The sequence below is a fragment of the Bos mutus genome, chromosome 19 (genome assembly GCF_027580195.1).
Source record: "Bos mutus isolate GX-2022 chromosome 19, NWIPB_WYAK_1.1, whole genome shotgun sequence".
Classification (NCBI taxonomy): domain Eukaryota; kingdom Metazoa; phylum Chordata; class Mammalia; order Artiodactyla; family Bovidae; genus Bos; species Bos mutus.
In genome coordinates, this window is record NC_091635.1 from 52,788,961 (window position 1) to 52,807,971 (window position 19,011).

Here is a 19,011-nt window from a genome sequence, read left to right on the forward strand (position 1 = left end):
AGAGTCAGACACGACTGACTGACTAACACACACACACACACACACACATATTTCTGGGCTATATGAGAAGAGTTATGTGAATGATAGGGGAAAAGTGGAGAGAGATCACAGGTGGTTTCCAGCAGCCCTGTGATTTTTTCCTTTCCCCTGGGTTAAAGGAACTAAAGGAACTAGGGCTTCCCTTCTGTGTACCTTTGTTGATAAGACCAACATTATTCTCTTGGGGACTCCATGCATCCCTGTTACTGTATTGCAGCCAGTGGTGAGAATGTAGATCCTCAATTTTAACTTGGTGTTTATTTGCTCAAATCCTCCCCTTCCTCTTCCCGGTCCCCCAACTCCAGTTCTTCTCCATCTTTTCCTATTGTGTGGATGACAGTATTCTTTGCCATTGCTAGGAGGATGCCTCCGCCCCTAAAGGGGCCCCGAAAGTCCTGAACTGTAAGATTTCAGGGTCTAGGAATTCCACAGGCAGGACCTGGGAGCTGCTGTCATCCATTCATTCATTTCTTCCTCCCATTTTTCTTTTTGCATTATACGCATGCTATGTGCTAGGTCCCAGACTCTCGGGACATGGAACTTGTCAACCAGGAGACCCAGGTCTCTGGAGAGATGGGCATGCAAACCGTTATCATATAGAAAAGGGTTGTCCCCATAGGGCCACGTGACGTAGACTTTGACCCTGTGTTTGATGGCGCCAATGTGGATCCTGTCACGTGTATACTTTCGCTGCTGCCACTGCCAGACCCACCAGCTCCTCTCTCTCCTAAACTCATAACTGGTTTCAGTGCCTCTCTTTCCCCTGCCTTTGAGATCCAGTCCACCCCCAGGGTCTGTTAACCGTATCTCTGCCAGCTTTACCATATTCTTTTCCAGTACTGCTGATCCCTGCCCATGTCTTAGGTGCAGCCTAAAGATCAAGGTGGGAGCCTCCTGGGTCCTTCCTTCCCTCTCACAGGGCCATGGAGAACAGCCACAGAGCATCAGTGTCCTGTCCTGTCGAGCCATGCAGCACAGTGACCCTGATCACCTCCCCTCCCTTCTGTGGCCAGCATCCTCCTCAAATACACTGTCCAGAAATCTTCAAGTGTTCTGTTTTGCTCAGGGTAAAGAAAAATCCAACCTGGTTTGACCTTCAAGGCTCTAGTACCAGCTAGCCCCCATCTGCCTTCCCAACCTTATTTTCCACTCTTCGCCTTTCCTTCCCCTGCTCCAAGCTTTAGCCAAACTAGGTAAACACTTCCTGCAGTTTCTACAGCCCAGAATATTCTGCTGCCTTCCTGTTCCCATAGATGGAATTCTTCCCTACTCCTGCAGGACCAGCTCGTGTATCTCCACTTTCAGGAAGCCCTTCCTGACGCTCCACTTAAGACATGGTCTCTCTCCTTCCTTGATTCATCTCTTATAAGCCCAGTCTGGCCCCACGGGCATAATTACTAAACGCACAGCTCTCCTACAAGGTTGCCAGGGCCCTGCTTAGTCTTTTTGTCTTCTATTTGGCACAAGGTTGCAGGCCAGATCCACTAGTGCTTAATAAATATTCATTGGGTGAATGAATGAATAGTAAGTGTTGGTAACACACTGGTTGCTATATATGTATCTTACTCTGGATTTGTTTTTCTCTCCCCTGTGTCCCAATGGGAGTCGCTCTCAGTTTTCAATCTAATCACCCCTTCTGGACCCATTCCCTGCTCTTGCCTCTCTCTTACAGGTAGAACAAGCAAGAGGCTGGCCTGACCCTCAGTGACCTGTCTTCTCCCCTCTCTCTAAACGCAGGCACAGAAGAGGAGCTGGAGGAGCTGTGTGAACAGGCCGTGTGAGATGTTCAGTCCTGGCTCCAACCAAGAGAGCTCGCCGGATGACTCGGGGCCCTACCTGGCACAGAGTCCTGCTCCTCAGAAAAGAAAGGACTTCAGAAAACAACCCCCCTTTTCTGGGCCATATTCCTGGAGCCAGTGGCAGAGGGTGGTGATGGTGGGTGGCAGGTGTCCTCTCCTGCTCCCAGCTCCAGACCTTGTCGGCAGAACCACCTGTGTCCAGCCAGGCAACCAGCTCCCACTGGTGTAGGTGGGCTCCCTTGCAGGCTGCGCTTTTCTGAGAGCAGGAAGCTAGGCATGGGTAGACAGGTGTGATAAAGGTGGTGCTCCTTCCCCAGCCTGAGCACTTCTCCTTCATCCCAGGCCTCATGTTCATACCAGCAAATGGGTTCAGCCAAATGAATGAACCCTGCTCACCTCCTTCCTGAAGACAGTCTTGCACACCAGCTTTGGCTTCCCTTCGTAAGGCTGCTGCATCAATGGCAACCCTGGTTCTTATCGTTTTCCTTCTTTGCAAAGAGATGATGGGCTTTGCAGCTTCACCAGGCAGGGCCTGCCCTGGTGCACAAGGAGTTTTCCCTCCTTGTCCACATTTGTCAGCTTCTCTATATTCAGTCAGAGGAGAAGCCAGGGTGTGCAGTCCCTGAGGTGGTGCAGCACCTTGAAGAACCTGGGTTGAAGCCTCTGATCTTCAGGCTCCCTTGTTGTTCCAGCAGCTCCAGTCCCTCTGGGGGAGCGTGGTGGGGGTAGTGGGAAGGGGCTCACTCTTCCTTGGAGATCGCTTAGCTGAAAATCCCAAAGGACATGGAAGATGAGGATTTCTGCGGGACTTTATTTAGGAAGAGGGAGGAGGAGATGAAGGTAGAAAAGGCTGAATTCCAGCTGAACAAGGAATCTTCCTCTGGGTGCTTCCTCTCAGAGCAGGGAGAGGGAACGGGGGAGAACACGGGAGAAGCAGTCTGGGGCCCTTGAGATTAGATGGCCCAGAGGCCCAGCTTCCCAGTATAAGCCACGCAGGTCAGATACACAGTGCGGAGTAGGGTCAGAGAAGGAAGTCTGGCGGAGTAGGGTCAGAAAAGGAAGTCTGGCCTGGGGCAGCTGGTCCCAAGTGGGCAAGAGCTGAGGGGCCTCCTCGGGGCGACGTTCGCCCTAGAGCAGCTGGACCACCGCTGCCCCCCTCAGGCGTTATCCCATTTGGAATGTGAATGTGGGAACAGAGTGGGCACAGCACCCACCTGGAGATCCTCTTCCCTCAGAGTCAGTGGGGAACTAGCACCTAGGCAACCCACGTGGGTATTTATATCTGAACAGGCAGAAAGACGCTTGAATCAGGCACTATGATGAGAAATGTATTTATTTGCTAATATATTTATCCATAAACTTGATCTGGTCTCATGGTTTTCTTCTGTCATGACTGTCACTCGGGGTAACAACTTCATCTACGTGGGCAAAAATATTCCTGATACCAGAGGCTAGGCTCTGATTTATGAAAGGACAGAGTAGCATGGTGGTCTCGGCAACAAGAACTGGCTGGTAAGCCCCTAAAAGCATTGTTCAGTGAGATCAGGGAGAGAGAAAGTGTGACTGGATTCTCCTTGTGGTTCAGTGTGCCATTTGTACTATTACTGTATGTTTACTTCACACTCTATAATGCTTCAGGGACTTTCTTTGTGACCCTGCAAAACACTGTTGCCTCACTTTTCCACTCATGAAATGCGCCCACTTCACAGAGTTGTTGGAGAGCTCCCCTGGGACAAACAGGGTGAAGTGTGTTTCAAAGTAGAGAGTATGCAGTGATAAAGAACATCCTAACCCCAGTCCCAGCGCCCATCTGAACACAACACGGGACGGGCCCCAGGCACAGACCGGCCTTGAAGAAGCTCCGTTTCCATTCAGGAGGCCTGGTTGGGAAGATAGAGCAGCGGGGCCTGAAACCATCTATACCCCACAGTTCCAGTCTAGATAAACACAGATGAACGTCCTCTGCCTACTCGTGGGACTACCGTGAAGCTCAAGGGAGCTGGTGCTACGTGGGTATGGAGATTTCCATAGAGCCTGCAGGGGCTTATCCTCTTCTCACAAAAAGCGTTTTCCCTTCCTGCTTCATCGGGAAAGGTTTGGTAGAGGTGGGGGTTGTCTGGTGCCAGTTTTGAACCAGACAGCAAGGCATTTGTGCATCCTATAGGAAACAACACGATCTGAAGTAGAGGAACTGGATCTAAACGCTAAAAGCTGCACAAAGCGTAAATTATCAGTTGGAACGAGGAAACTTACATAAAGAGTTCTTAGAAATAAATACGCATTTTTTTTTTTGGAAGTCGGCTCACAAAACAGCATTCCTGTGGACGCAAAGGGAAACCCGATCACTTGCTGTTAGGAAACTCGATCACTCGCAGGTAGGAAACCCAATCACGCTCTGGCCTTTAGGAAACCCAATCACGCTCTCGCTGCTAGGAAGGAGGGGGGCGGTCCCTGAACTTCTCATCTCCGCTGAGATAATCCAGAGGGAGACAGTGGACTCTCTGGCCCTCCACTCTTAAGACAGGAAGACAAAAAAAACACCTCAGCTGTCATCCGGGACGCTCCAGGGGACCAGCGGTCCAGGTCAGACCTTCCGGCCCGCGGCGTGCTCCCGCGCAGGCGCCAACCGTGCCGCCCCGCCCCTCGGGCCCCGCCCACACGCTCGATGGCTGCTCACTCTCGCCCCCGCGCCGGCCCAGGTGCCTCTCGGCCGGCCCCGCCTCCTGGCGGGAGAAACCATATCAAAGGCGGGGGACGGGGCGGGGCCGCCGCGCCGGAAGGGGAAGTCTGAGGCAGAGGATGTGCAGGTATTCTGGGTAATTTTTACTATTTATCCGCAGGGAGAGGTGATTGTGGCTCATTCCTTCGTTGATCTTCGTTGCGAGAGGATGGCTCTGGAGACGGTGCCGAAGGATCTGCGGCATCTGCGGGCGTGTCTGCTGTGTTCGCTGGTCAAGGTGTCTGTCGGGGACCTGGTTGTACTGGCTGACGGGAGACCAATCTGGGGGAAAGAGGGCGGAACAGATGTGAGGGAACAGTGAAAAAGAAAGTCGGATCCAGGGCCCGGAGGGTGGCAGAGTGTGGGAAGGAGCAGGAGGCCATCGTTTACTTCAGCAGGGACACTGCTAGGTTGTGCAGCCGTGGGCAGGGGCCTCTCACATGCCTTTGCAACTTCAGCTTTCAGCAGAGGCGTAACTATAACAAGAAAAGGGGTGTGAGAGTGGAACTTAGGCAAGGGGCTGTAGGAATGGTGGGTGGGGGGCATGATGAGACGGCCAACATAGGGAGCTTTGTGCTTCAGCAGGCAGAAGTATGGAAAAGTGTTTTTTCTTTTGGCTCAGCTTTCTTTTTTTTTTTTTCCTCTCCCAAGACTATAGACCAGTTTGAATATGATGGCTGTGACAATTGTGATGCATACCTTCAGATGAAGGGTAACCGAGAGATGGTTTATGACTGCACCAGCTCTTCTTTTGATGGGTAAGCCCTTTGGATTGCTACATTCATTCTTTATATTACCCCCACCCCACAAAGTAAATTTGGACAGACTGTTGAGACTCTTAATATGAGTTGGTCTCAGTTATTTTGAGACATACTAGTGCTGTGCTGTCCAGTACATTTTGAACATACTGGTTTAAAGGAACTATATTACTGAAGTTAATTTAGTTTTTGTCGTTACTCCTTTAACATGGCTATAGAAACTTTAAAAACGAATTGTGTGGCTTTCATTATATTTCCACTGGACAGTTCTTCACTAGACTATTAGGGAATTTCTGGTAGGAATTGTATTTGTCTCGTGCACTGTCAACCTGGCATAGGGCCTTAATACATGTTTATTAAATGCAGGAGGATCTTTTTTGAAAATGAAGGGTAAATTTTGGCCCCAAAGCTGATACTTTTAGATATGTCTAAGAGGACCTATGAGAAAAAGTTTTCACTTAGTGAGATTATCCAGTGGGGGCAGGGGAATGAGAGAAACCTAAGTTGGATGGGTCTCAGTTTTCCTTCCCTAAGGGAGGAGCCAGGAGGCAGTATTCTTTGGGGTTAATGAGGGCCTGTTAAGTTTCTTTTGGTCTCTAGGCCAATGAAGGGTTTATACATGAACTGGGCCCAAACCCGTGCTTGCTAAAACTACTTCAAGGTGGGCCCACTTCATTCTTCTTTGTTTTCCTTTAAGGGAGAGTAAAGGATTGGGCAGAAAAGATGTTTCATGGAACCTTTACTTTGTACATGTATAGACATGCAGGTACACGCTCAGATACTCCAGTTCTTTTGTTTGTTTGTTAGCACATCTCATTTCTTCTCCTCCCAGCCCCTGGCAATCACCATTTAACTTTCCTGTGAATTTGATTACTCTAGGTACCTCATATAAGTGGAATCATACAACATGTGTCTTTTTGTGATTCGCTTATTTCACGTAGCATGATGTCTTCAAGGTTTATCCATGTTCTAGCATGTGTCAGGATTTCCTTTTTAAGTGTAATGCTATCCCTTTTTAGGTATATACCAAATTTTAATTATCTGTGCATCTATGGATGGACACTTGGATTGCTTCTGCCTTTTGGCTGTTAGGAATAATGCTGCCATGAATATGGGTTTACAAATACCTGTTTGAGTCCCTGCTTTCTTCCACTTCTTTGGGGGTATATGTCCAGAAGTAGAATTGCTGGGTTATTCTGTTGAACATTTTGAGACGCTGCCGTACTGTTTTCTGTAGCAGCAGTTTTACGTTGCCACCAGCAGAGTACAAGGGTTCTAGTTTCTCCACATCTTTGTCCTCACTTGTTGCTTTGTTTTTGTTTTGTTTTTGGTAATAGGAATCCTATTGGGTGTGATGTGGTTATCTTATTGTGGTTTTGATTTGCATTTCCTTAATGGTTAGTGAGGTTGAGCATCTTTTCGTATCTTTATTGGCCATTTATATATCTTCTTTGGTAAAATGTCTCTTCAAGTTTTTTACCCATTTTTGATCTTTTGTTATTGAGTTGTAGGAGTTATTTATGTATTTTGGTGCATATTAAGATTTGAAGAATAAGTATATCCAAGGCTAAAGAAGATTAGAGGAGGGCTTGATAAAGTCAGCCAGAAGTGGAAGAGATAAGCATATGAATCAGGCTCTTAATAAAGAAAAGAAGTATAGGATTTTTGAGGAGGTCAAGGTGATAAAAAAGAAAGGGATTGACTTGGGCAAAGGAATGGAGTCGGTAAAGCAGGGTATGTTTGGAGAGTGGTGGGGATTCTGATTAGATTAAATCATCAGATTGGATTAACAGGCACTGTGAGGCTGGAAGGATAGATTTTGAAGGACAGAAGGACAGAGGAAAATACACATTTGGTCATGAGAACAGCCTGTGTACATGCCTACCCCAGGTTGGTCTGCCAGGCCAGAGTGGGCCTTACCCTACTTGCCACCTCTAGAGATGAGGTCAGTTCCACTCAAAGCATATGACTGCAAATATAGGATTTGGATGGGGAGGGAGGCTTCCTAAGTAAGAATCCAAGATTGTTAGCAAGAGAAGGAGAAGTGGCTACTGAGGAGGCAGTCAACAAACATCAGTGCAGGTCTGTCCCAGGAGGCAGTCAGTAAATAACCTGATTGAATGAGGGGGGTGACAGAAATGACCTCTGTAGCTTCTGAAAGCACCTGAAGCTTACCTGTCATGCTCAGTAGCAGGCTTCTGGCCCTTTCTGTGGCCTGTGCTCTGGGTTTACAGCTACCCTGGGAGGAATGATTAGGATAGTAAGGAGAGCTAATGTTTATTTAGCATCTACTCTGTGCTAGGGCTCTTTCGTGTATTAGCTCACCCTTTTAATTTCATCTTAAGTTCTGAGGGAGCTCTTCATATGCAGGTCAGGCTGGACAGCTCATTAGAGGCAGAGCTTGATTAAATCTAACTTGTTTCTACTAAGGGGACCTACTGTTTAGACTCAGCCTCCCCTTTGCCCTGGGCCCCAGCCTTCAGTGGTCGTGCTGGTTGTAATCAGCCATCTACCTCGAAAGCTGTCCCACCCCCTGGGGCATCAGTCTTTTCAGGGGGGCGAGTGATGACTGACCTGTGACTGGGGGCCAGGGATTTAAGCCCAAGCACTCTCAGTACTAGCTCTTGAGTCAGTCCCTTCCCGGGGCGAGTGATGACTGACCTGTGACTGGGGGCAGGGACTTAAGCCCAAGCACTCTCAGTACTAGCTCTTGAGTCAGTCCCTTCCCAGCACTAGAACTGTGCAGAGTCTTCCTTGCTTCCTGGTAGAAGCTCATTTCTGGGCTTTTCCTGAGGTTTCCTCTCCCAGAACTGCTGTGCTAGCTGGGAACGAGGTGAAGGTGGGCATGGGGCCCGGGGTGGGCTGGGCAGTGCCCTCAGCCTCGCTTTCTCCAGTGGAGGCGGCTCAGGCTGACTCTGTTTCTTTCCCTTTCCTAGAATCATCGCGATGATGAGTCCAGAGGACAGCTGGGTCTCCAAGTGGCAGCGAGTCAGTAAGTGTCTCCCTTTGTCTTTATCCTGGCCTAGATGTATTGTCTGGGCTGGGTTGGGGGAGTCTTCAATCAACGGGTAAGTGGCCCCAGAGTGAGAAAGATGGGGTCGGAGGAAAGCCACGAAAAGTGTCCTGTGCCCTGTCATTTAAAGCTTGTAGCCAAAAGAAGCAACTGCTGTTCTCTTAGAGTTGCAGCATTTCTTTGATTTTTAGCTTAAGGTTGTGTGTGGTCTTTTGTCGTAACTGACTCTTAACCGCAGTCTCTTCTTCTCTTTCAGGTAACTTTAAGCCAGGCGTGTATGCAGTGTCCGTCACTGGTCGCCTGCCCCAAGGTAATAATAATTATAGTAACAGCCCTTGTTCATTTATTGTGCCAGGCTTTATGGAAGTTTCTCATGTGAATTAATGCCAGTGCTCATGACTCTCTGAGGGAACCAAAGCTTCAGAGAGGTTAAATAACTTGTCCAAGATCCCCCAGTTGGTAAGGAGCCAGAATTTCCACCCAGGCATTCTGGCTCCAGAACCCTTGCTTTTGACAGCTACAGTGTGTCTCCCGTTGTCTTCCTGTTCTTACTAAGTCATTGACAAGCATGTGCCTGGGTCATCAAGGGGGTGACACTCCAGCCATGCAGTTCTGATGAGCAGTCCAGAAATTCCAGTTTGCCTAGGTCATACCATTCCGTCCCCTCACCATGTGGGAGCCAGGGGACCCTCCTTGTCTTCTGACTCTTCTCCCCTCACAGAGCTGTTTCTCTTCCCACTGCAGGAATCGTACGGGAGCTGAAGAGTCGAGGCGTGGCCTACAAGTCCAGAGACACGGCCATAAAGACCTAGGAAGGCGCATGGCTGCCAGCATCTTGCCTCCTCATCTCTGCCGCCGTTTGTTTTCTGTCATGGAGCTAAATGGGCAGAACTTGAAACACATCCCACCCTCCGATATTAAGACTCGGCTGACTCAACAGATCAGCCCAATGTGTCCTTGGGCCATTTTTACCCTCTTTGGACTACTGTGGGGGGTGGGTAGAGACTGAGTTCCATGGGGAGTAGGATGCTAGTTTTCCTACCTACAGCCCAGGGCTGCACCCTTGCTCATAGGCAGGACTCTGGGTCAGATGGCAATAAACATGAACCCCTAGAAATGTTCTCAAGCCCACAGCAGAAGCCTTCTTGCCCTCTTTCCCTTAGCTGGGCGCAGTAAGAACGCACTGCCCAGTAGGCATCTTCCCAGAGCAGCAGAGCCCTTCTGCTCTTCGCGATCCGTCTCTGAGCCTCCAGGGTTGTAGCCTTTCGAACGTGCTTCCCTGGGTCTCGGAAGGTCTGCTGTCCTGAGTCTAGGCAACCGTATCAGCCTGGTAGCCCTGGTGTCTGTGGTTGCCGCCTTCTGCCCTCTAGACCTGGCACAGCAGGTATCCCTTAAAATCCTGAGGGCAAATAGTACTTGTGCAAGTATTATTTGCCCTTGACCACATTTAATACCTTTTTTCTCTTCTTTGTTCATTTCTTCCTATACTTCAGGCGCACCAGTGGCACCCGTGACCTCCCCCTGCCCACCTTCCCAATGTCCCCCTAATTGGAGACCCTCAGGTTACTGTTGGGTCCTGCTCTGGTTAGTTCGGGCCTCCTCAGGAGGTGGGCCTCTCCTTTTGTCTCTGGCCTAGTAGGGGTTCTTGAGTCACGTCATGCTACTGGCCAAGGTGAATTATTTGTTTTAGAATTAAATATTTATCATAAATTCTCATCTATTTAAATTTCTGTAATAAATCCTGTTAGTGTCCCCATTTTTGTTGTTACTGTTGTCATTTATTTGGCTTCTCCAGGTCTTAATTGTGACATGTGGGATCTAGTTCCCTGACCAGGGTTTGAACCCAGGCCCGCTGCATTGAGAGCATGAAGTCGTAGCCACACGACCACCCGGGAAGTCCCAGGGTCCTCATTTTTATTTCCCTAAGTTTCTTGCTCCCCATCTGTTCAGAACGAAAGTGATTACATTTCATTTACTTCACGATTTTTGTGATTATGAAAATAAAGTGATGTGAAAATTCTGTAACTTCAGTTTTATAAAAGGTAACATTCACTCTTTTATTAGCCATTCTTAAATATATATCCACAACATGTGTGAAAGTCACTCAGTTATGTCAACTCGGCAACCCCATGGACTGTAGCCTGCCAGGATCCTCTGTCCATGGAATTCTCCGGACAAGAATACTGGAGTGGGTAGCCTTTCCCTTCTCCAGGGGATCTTCCCAACCCAGGGATCGAACCCAGGTCTGCATTGCGGGCGGATTCTTGACCATCTGAGCTGTATACAGTCAACCAAAGTAGCGGGGAGTACTGTGTGAGGGCTGGCACGGAGGCCGAGCTCTGACTCAGGAGCCGAGGGGCCTGCACTGGGGCTGTGTCTCTTAGCCACCTGGTGTTGCTAGTGAGTCAGTGTCTCTCTCTTACCTGTGACCTGGAGTGTGTGGGAGGGCGGGGAGACGCTGCCTCACCAGTGACCCTCCGCATCCCTTGTGCTCTCTCAGGCCCAGGGAAGGAAGCTGGGCGCGACCCGGCTGCTCACGTCGTCCCCCCCAGGTCCTCTTCCATCTGGAACCATTTTCTCTGATGCCTTCGAGCTCAGGGAGTGTTCCGTTAACTCCAATCCCAACTGAGTTTTTGTAGGACTTCCCCAGCCCAGCAAGCTGACCAAGCTCCAGGGGTAGTGGTTTCTGTTCTTCAGTTTCAGTCTGAAAGGGGCCTTGGGAAGCAGCCCCACCAGGCCGGAGCTGACATGTCCTGCAGGGAAGAAGTGGGTTTTACCAAGAGTGCCCGGGCCGTGCAGCCAACGCCCCACTTTCACTGGCGTTCTCAGAAAGTCCCTTGGAAATCCCCCGGCAGCCGTCCTGCGTGTCTGACCCGGACGTAGCTGTTCTGTGAGAATGGAAACAGTTGGGGGGGGGGGTGGGGCAAGGGGAGCTGTGCACAAATAACCGCACTCACGCTGCCTCAGCTCCACACCAGAGGGGCCCTAACTGTCAGCTCCGCAGGAAGCCAGAGACACAGGCGCTGGCGGTTGTGGGGGAGGGCCGGCCCATCACGGTGACCGGATTTCACAGACTGGGGTGCCGGCAGCCTCTTCCTGGGAGCTGCCTCTGAATCCACCTTCTGGCTTTCTCTGGTCCTGGAACCCACTCAGGAGCCCAGACAGGCGAGAAGGCGCTGGGGCTCATCCCCTGTCAGGAACCTAACAAAGCTGGAATCCTGACCCAGGGATGGAACCCGGGTCTCCTGCACTGCAGGTGATTTAGTCTTCCCTGTGGGCTCAGACGGTAAAGAATCCGCCTGCAGTGCAGGAGACCTGCGTTTGATTTCTGGGTCGAGAAGATCCCCTGGAGAAGGGAATGGCTACCCACTCCAGTATTCTTGCCTGGAGAATTCCACAGACAGAGGGGCCTGGTGTGCTACAGTTCACAGGGTAGCGAAGAGTGGGTCTCCCCAAAATGGAGGGGTTGACTGACGGTGCATGCAGCTTCCAGCCCAAAGCAGGGATAGGTAGCTGATAGAACAAGGGTCAGAAGACTCTGGTCTTGGAGGGAGCAGTTTCCCTAAGAGTAGTGGGATGGGCTGGTGAGGGCCTAAATTCAAACCATTCTCTTCAGGTTTGGGCACCGAGGCCTCACTCCTCTGGCCTGGTCGTTACCTTCATATTCCCAGCCTGTCCGTGACCTGCCATTCGGTCCTCAAGTCCCTTCCATGACACCTGGTTCGTGTGTGTGTGTGTGTGTGTGTGTGTGTGTGTGTGTAAAAGAGTCAGAAAATGTTTAAGAACAGCTTAACATCTCACTCTGTCTGGCACTCTGGTTCATATTTAGAATCAGTAAAGTCTTTCATTTAAACAGCCTTTTAGGGACTTCCCTGCTGGGGCAGTGCTTAAGAATTCACCTGCCAATGCAGGGCACATGGGTTTGATCCCTGGTCCAAGAAAATCCCACCGGCCTCGGGGCAACTAAGCGCGTGCACCACGCGCTTCTAAGTCACGTGCTGAGGCCGGGCGCCTAGAGCCAGTGCAACGGGAGACGCCACCACAGTGAGAAGCCTGAGCGCCTCAATGCAGAGTAGCCCCCTACTCACCACTCCTAGAGAAAGCTTGCACATGGCAACGAAGACCAAGAACAGCCAAGAAAAAAAAAATACCCAGTCCTCCCAAAACACCCCCCAAAACAAAAAAAATGGCATTTTACAAGTTGACAAAAGGGCTTTCACATCCATTATCTTATTTAATCCCCGACAAAGCCCCCTGTGTCATGGTTAACGTCCCGAGGGAACGATGAGGAGACAGAGGCTCTAAGAAGTAAAGGGACTGGGCCACGATTAAGCGGTGGAGCCTTAGCTCAGGAAATGCATTGCCTACACCCAGTTTAGGGCTGTGTTCTGACATGGTTCTCCCCAAATGCAGCAGCTTTGCTCCCCTTGTGATTTTTCCACAGAACCAGCAAGTTACATGTCCCTGCACATGGAGCCGCCGCAACCTACCTACCTCTCTAGTCTTCAAATCTAAAATTGGCCAGGGACGGGGAGGAAGTATGGGGAGGATGGCCCAGGGAGGAGATGCTTGGGGGTTACAGAAGGATCCCCGTGTGGAGCATTGGGAAACTGGTCCAGGCCTGCAGATCCCGCCTGGCCGAAAACTCTGTTCTGTCCATCCGCTCTCAGGGATCTGCTGCCCTCTGCCAGACCCTCTCCAGCCTCCCCTGCCTTTTTTCTGCTGGCTGCCACCCTCCATCTGCGCAGGGTTATGGCAGCTTCACCCTCCACTGGAACCAGGGGCGATGTCGCTGCCTCCCAGCCCTGCTGCCTCCACCGCCCACTAGCCCTGACCTTTCTAAGTCACTTGACTTCTCCAAAAGTAAGTTTCCTCTTTATAAAACGCAGTTGACAAAACCCTGGTCTCAGGTGACAGGACAGCGGTTCCTTGTGAAAGGCGGGGTTGGAAGAGGGCACAGGGGCCCCTGAGGCGCTGGTTATCATCTGTGTTTGGATCTGGATGCTAGTAACACAGGTCGATTCTCTTTCTGGAAATTTCCCGAGTTACACACTCACCATTTGTTCACTTTTCTGTTTGTAAGTTATAATCAAAATACTGAAAGATGAATCGGCAATTCTTATCTTAGGATAGTCTTAAAAATCAAATGTAAGCATTCAGGTAAGAGCAATTTGAGAGCTGTGACTTCTAAGGCTGTACATGGGACTTCCATGTAAAGTCATCCCCCTCTAGATAAGTTCTAAGTAAGAATGTCATCACTCTAACCTTCTTGGGCAATAGATCTTCAAGTGTATCTATCATTCACAAATTTATCAAAACTGCAACATTTTCCTTCAAGTACCATGGCTTTTTATCTTAATCTCTTTGTTCTTTCAATTTTTATGACCTACTTTGTATTTTTTTAAACATATGTACTTCCTTTCTATTTGGATCTGAGATTGTGAATGTCATTTAACCTCTACTTGGCTTTGATCATTTGTTATAAGACCTCCATTTTTGTATAATGTGATGAAATGACTCTGGGACTAATTAGTTTTCTCCTCTTGGATCCATGTCAGCCTGTCAGATGTAACTTTTGCTGCTCATGAGTGGCTGGCCCCTTCAGTTTGTTTTTTTTTTAATTGTTTATTTATTGGCTGCTCTGGATCTTCATTGCTGTGTGCAGGCTTTGTCTAGTTGCAGTGAGCAGAGGCTCCTCTTGGCTGTAGGGGGCACAGGCTTCTCATTGTGGTGGCTTCTCTTGTGGAGCAAGGGCTCTACAGCACGGGCTCAATACTTGTGGTGCTTGGGCTTAGTTGCTCCAGGGCAGGTAGGATCCTCCTGGACCAGGGATTGAACCAATGTCTCCTGCGTTGGCAGGCGGATTCTTAACCACCGGATCACTCGGGAAGTCCTTAGTTCAGTTCAGTTCAGTCGCTCAGTCATGTCCGACTCTTTGCGACCCCATGAATCGCAGCACACCAGGCCTCCCTGTCCATCACCAGCTCCCGGAGTTCACTCACATTCAGTCTTGTTTGAACTAGGAGAACAGATAGCCTCACTGATAAAAACTGCTACTGTGTGAGCCAGTAAGACTTGGACTGAGGAAGACAGCACATGGCCCTTGGGGCTCAGAGGCCTTCACCACTGGGAGGTGGAGGTCCAGGGCATTGTGGCAGGGGAAAGAGTGAAGGCAGGTCACGCAGAGAATGCGCGGGCTGGGAGAGTCACGACAGGCCTCACTGTATGGACACAGAGACCGAGCCCCGGAGTCAGGGCTCAGCCTGCCCTCAAGAGGGGCCACTGCGACTTTGTGTGTCCTCCACTGCCCGATTCAGCACCTTTCACCTATAGATACCGCTGTTTTTCTTTGCTTTAAGATTTCAGGAAGCAGGAACTGAGTGCAGAGAAAACGCTACCCCGGGCTGCTGGTACCTCGATGCTAGAACCTCTGAGCATACGATAGAAACCATCTCCCCTGTAGACCTGGGCATTCCTAGTCTCAGCACTGCCCACCCCTGAGTGGAGCGCAGGCCTTACAGGAGCATGGACACAGGACTTGAAGCCCTGGCTTTCCTTGGGTGGCCATCCCATAGCAGAGGGAGGCCTGTTAGAAGTCAGGGAGCCAAAAGGCTGCTTCGAGTCCTTGTGCGGCTTCCTGACTGCTTCCTCTCCATCCCCTGCACTAAGTCTTGTGCTCCAGAGAGAACTGGGTCGGGGGGAGATAAGGAACAGCTTTGGACACCAGGGTGGGGAGACCCCAGCTCCTCTCCAAAATGGAGGCCCTATCCCTTCTTCCCCAAACCCAGCCGCTGCCGCCCTTTCAACCCCTCCCCCGAGCCCGGAAAATACCTGAAAGGAAGTGGGTGCTCTGGGCCAGTAGCCGGAAGAGGGGGTTTAACTGTCACCTGGTCCCTGGGGGGCTTGAGTGGCAGAGGGCAGAGGGGAAAATGCAAATCTATGCTTGGGAGAGAGAAGAAGTCCACGGGGAGGTTGAGGCTGGCCGCCGAGGCCCAGCCTTCCTCCTGGGCTTGTGGTCCCCCTCTGGGGCCTGATCACAGGCCCGGGAGAAGCCAGCAGCTGCCTCCGCCCACCCTGGGCAGGCACTTTCTCTGGGCATCTGAGTAGACTCACTTCCTCAGCCCTGCACCCCGGGGGAGCAGGAGGAGGGAGTGGGGTCTGGAGCTCCTAGAGCCAGGCAGACGGTGAGGAGCTGGAAGGGGTCCAGGTGGGCACTGACTCACCTGCTGACAACCTGGGAGAGCGCCTACTGCGTCTGCAGCAGGGGGCCAAAGCTCAGACTGGAAGACCCCTCCACCCTGCAGCAGGGGGGCCTAAGCTCAGACTGGAAGACCCCCCGCCCCGCCCCGCCCCTGCAGCAGGGGGGCCTAAGCTCAGACTGGAAAGACCCCCCCACCTGCCCGCCCCGGCCTCCGCACTTCTCCTCCCCCTACCAGAGGCCAGAACTGGGGACCACGTGGTGTCCCAGGCCAGGGATCTTCACAGCCACTGGGAGGCAGAATAAAAGGAAGAAGCGGCCCTCGGGCTAGAACTTCCACAGTCATAATTTGTTCTGTAGGGATGACAATTACTCGGTTCAAAAACTTGGCCACCTGCATGATCGCATTTGCTCCTCAGTACCATCCTGTGGGGCATTATCTCCCTCTCACAGATGGGAAAACTTGAGTTTCAGGGAACATGGTTTGCCCAAGGTCCGTGGCCAGGCAAGGCTGTACGGGGGGTTGGTTTTCAGCCCAGCTGTCCTCAAGGCGCCTCTTCGGTTCCTCCGCGGCAGATGGGGACCCAGGCACAAAACTGGGGCAGGGGTGAGAGCTAGTTCTTCCTTTCGCCCCCTCGAGCCCCAGTCTGCAGGTGTGGGTCTGCCGACTGCAGTACCAAGGTCTTTGGGGACAAGGCGTCCACTTCACTCCCGGGCTCACTGGCCCATGGACCCCTCCTGGAGGGCCTGGGCCCCTGGCCCTGTCCCCACTCCCCGTTTGGCCCCAGGACTCTCCCCAGCACCCCTTCCCCCTCCCTGCAGCCGCAACCCCAGGACACAGCGGCCTGCGCCCCATTGGCCGGCCTGGGAGCATTTGCCCTTATTTGGCCAGGCTGCTCCAGGCGGCCTCCACCCCCAGGCCAGCCCCCGCAGGCCCGTCTCTCTCACTTCGTCTTTTTGAGGTTTGGCTCTGGGGCCCTGGCGGGCGTCGCTTCAAACGCACTTTCTGGTTGAGTCACTTTTTTAACGGCTCCAGGGCTGTGAGCTGCCGCAGCGGCCACTGCAGAAGCAGCTTCCAGCCCTGGTGGTCACCACCCCCCACCCAACAATTTTAACGGGTTCTGAGGGAAGAAGCTGGGGTGGCCCCTCGCTGTTGACCACTTGGGGACCCACTTAGACCCCTCTGTCCCCCCCACTCCCGAGCCTGGGGCCCAGGAAGTCTGCCCTGGGTTCCTCTCCCTGCTTCTTTTCCAACCCTCTTCTCTGACTGGGCTGGTGGGGAGGGAGGCAGGCTGCCTCTCACTGTCCTGTTGAGTGTCCACGCTGAAGTCCGTGTGGTCCCCTGGGGGACACTTGAACGGAGTTCCTTAGGGAAACAGAAATGGGTTGCTGGTTCTTGGCTGATTTTCAGGAAGGTGAAACTTAACCTCGCTAAGTTTCCGGTTCCTCATCTCTGAGATGAGGATACTCTCATTTACATCACTGGGTCAGCATGATGATCAAATGAGGTTTTATAAAGTTCTTGGCTGCTGTCCTTCCCCACCCCCCGCCCCTCAGCTCTGTGCACACCGTGGAGGTGAATGAAGAAACAGCCCAGAGCAGCTCACAGAGCAGTCCTCACGAAGCTCTCTGCTCTTTCCACCCCTTCACCTTCTGCTTCTCCAGCTGCCCCTGGGATGTGAGGTCGGCCCCAGAGGGCAGGATGCAGGCAGGAGGGAACAAATAGGCGGAGGAGACCCCCAGCCCCCTGCCCCTGTTCTCAGCCACCAGGAGGGGTGGATTCAGCTCGAGCTCCTTTCCCAGCCACGGCCGTCTCTGAGCTATGGGAGGTCTGCCTGTGAACTCAGTGGGGAAATCCACGGGCAGGTCCTGGGACACAGGCCTGCTGTTTCTTCCTCCAAGGGCCTTGGGGCCCCTTGCTCTTGGGGACTTCCTAGAGTACACACAGGTCCTTGGGTCAATCTCTTCTTCAATTTTATAGATGAAGAAACAAAGGCTGGGGGTTGGGGGTCAGATTCAGGGATGGGTCCAAAGTCACACTGTGAATAGCCCCAGGGTAGGGACCGGACTCCTGGTCTCCCACTTCCTGGGGTTACCCTCACTTTCGTGGTCCTGATGTTGGGGGTAGGCAATTAGCCTGATGAGAGACCATAGTGGGTTCCAGGCAGGGATGAGCTGACCAGCCCCACTCTTGGGACACACACACACACACACACACACACACAGAGTTTATTTGTAGCAATTAAAACTGGAGCAGGTGCAGATCTGCACTGAAACCAGGCACCTTCGTACCTTTGTGTGGAGGCAGCCGGGAAGGTGTTTTTTCCAGTCCTTCCTGTGTCCCTAGGGGATCTGGTGGAGGACGTGTCTGGTTCCATGGGCACTCCCACGGCAGTGGTCAGGGTGGTCTTCCTCCTCACACCCACACCCTCTTTCCTACCCAGCCCACCCTGCCTCTTCCTGGATGATGGGGACAAAACCCTGAACCTGGCCCTATGTTGCTTTGTGACCTCAGGCCGCCTTTGGCCTGTCTCTGGTCTTGCAGCTCCATTTCCTCACTCAGGTCAGTTTGCTGCCTGATCCTGACCTCCTCCCTGAGTGTAGCTGGCCTCCCAGGGTTCACCGCACCTGCCTCTCACAGAGCAGCACAGGAGAGCATGAGGTTAAACTTGGAGGATGTCTGAGCTGTGCAGGCAAGGCCAAGGGCAGAGGGTGCCCACCCTCCTTGTCTGGAGGCCGCTCAGCTCTCCTGGTGCCCCTTGCCCTGTCCCCCCAGGCTCTGGGCTGAGACACCAGCCTTCTTAGGTGCTGCAGCGTCCTTGGGGACCTGGCCTGTCAAAGGGCTTTCTTCTTTCAGCCCCTGCTTCCCTTGGCAGCCCCCCCGCCTCAGGGAGCATGACATCCTAACATTTGGGGCTGCTGACTCCAATCGCCCTTAGCCCCACTGTGCAGCACCGGGGGCTCAATCTCCCTCCTTTGTGGCCAGGCCCGTCCCCCAGCCTCGCCCGAGGGAGGGCGGGCCGCTCTCCCCTGACTTCCTGTTTGTGCAGCGGGCCCGTGGCTTCTCTCTTGTTGTCTCCGCACCAGGCAGGTTATCTGGGCTGCCATCTTTGCCTGTCTGCTGAGTGAGGGCCCTGGGCCCGTGCAGCTGGAGGGGAGGCTTGGTTTTCTTCTCTACTTACCTGTGCAGACAAGACCCTTGAATTTCTCCCACCCTTGGGGTCCATTCTCCCTTGCAGGTGTTACGCCTTCAAAAGGCTGTTTGCTCCCCGTTTCTCCTTGCCCAGTCAACTGCTCCTTTCTCTATCTCCTCACCTTCCAATCCTCCTCCATCTGTGCTCACTTCCTCCAGGAAGCCTTCTCTGATGGGCCCCAGCCACTTAAGCATCTGTCAGTCCAGCCCCATGGGCCCCTCAGCGCCACTCAGCACTGACATGGTCTCGTTGCTGCCGTTTTATAAGATGTCGGCGTATGTGAAGGCACGT

At 52.1% G+C, this 19,011-nt stretch overlaps 2 protein-coding genes and 1 long non-coding RNA gene across 3 annotated transcripts in view; 2 read left to right on the plus strand and 1 right to left on the minus strand.

Annotated features, from left to right (window-relative positions):
• RNF43 (ring finger protein 43) overlaps positions 1-3,202 on the plus strand; it is a 66,668-nt gene extending 63,466 nt beyond the window's left edge. Inside the window, exon 10 of the mRNA XM_005900646.3 lies at positions 1,777-3,202. Within this exon, the coding sequence (XP_005900708.2) occupies positions 1,777-1,820 (44 nt within the window). The 3' untranslated portion in view covers positions 1,821-3,202. The remainder of the gene's footprint in view (positions 1-1,776) is intronic.
• A 1,100-nt stretch (positions 3,203-4,302) lies between these two features.
• Positions 4,303-10,353, plus strand: SUPT4H1 (SPT4 homolog, DSIF elongation factor subunit). The gene is made up of 6 exons (XM_005900645.3): positions 4,303-4,421; positions 4,679-4,795; positions 5,209-5,315; positions 8,252-8,307; positions 8,585-8,638; positions 9,073-10,353. The coding sequence occupies exons 2-6, from the start codon at positions 4,727-4,729 to the stop codon at positions 9,138-9,140; spliced, it is 354 nt and encodes a 117-aa protein (XP_005900707.1). The 5' UTR covers positions 4,303-4,421; positions 4,679-4,726; the 3' UTR covers positions 9,141-10,353.
• On the minus strand, positions 4,709-15,329 carry LOC138983937 (uncharacterized). The gene is made up of 3 exons (XR_011461307.1): positions 15,160-15,329; positions 10,752-11,081; positions 4,709-4,839 (listed from the first exon to the last, which is right to left on the minus strand). It is a non-coding gene; the product is annotated as an uncharacterized lncRNA (long non-coding RNA).
• Between the last annotated feature and the right edge of the window lie 3,682 nt (positions 15,330-19,011).

Excerpts from the sequence above, each read along its gene's own strand:
- SUPT4H1 (XM_005900645.3), top strand. The coding sequence starts at position 4,727 with ATGGCTCTGGAGACGGTGCCGAAGGATCTGCGGCATCTGCGGGCGTGT. Across the intron at positions 4,796-5,208 it reads TGCTGTGTTCGCTGGTCAAG|ACTATAGACCAGTTTGAATA; the intron begins GTGTCTGTCGGG and ends TCCTCTCCCAAG. Across the intron at positions 5,316-8,251 it reads ACCAGCTCTTCTTTTGATGG|AATCATCGCGATGATGAGTC; the intron begins GTAAGCCCTTTG and ends TCCCTTTCCTAG.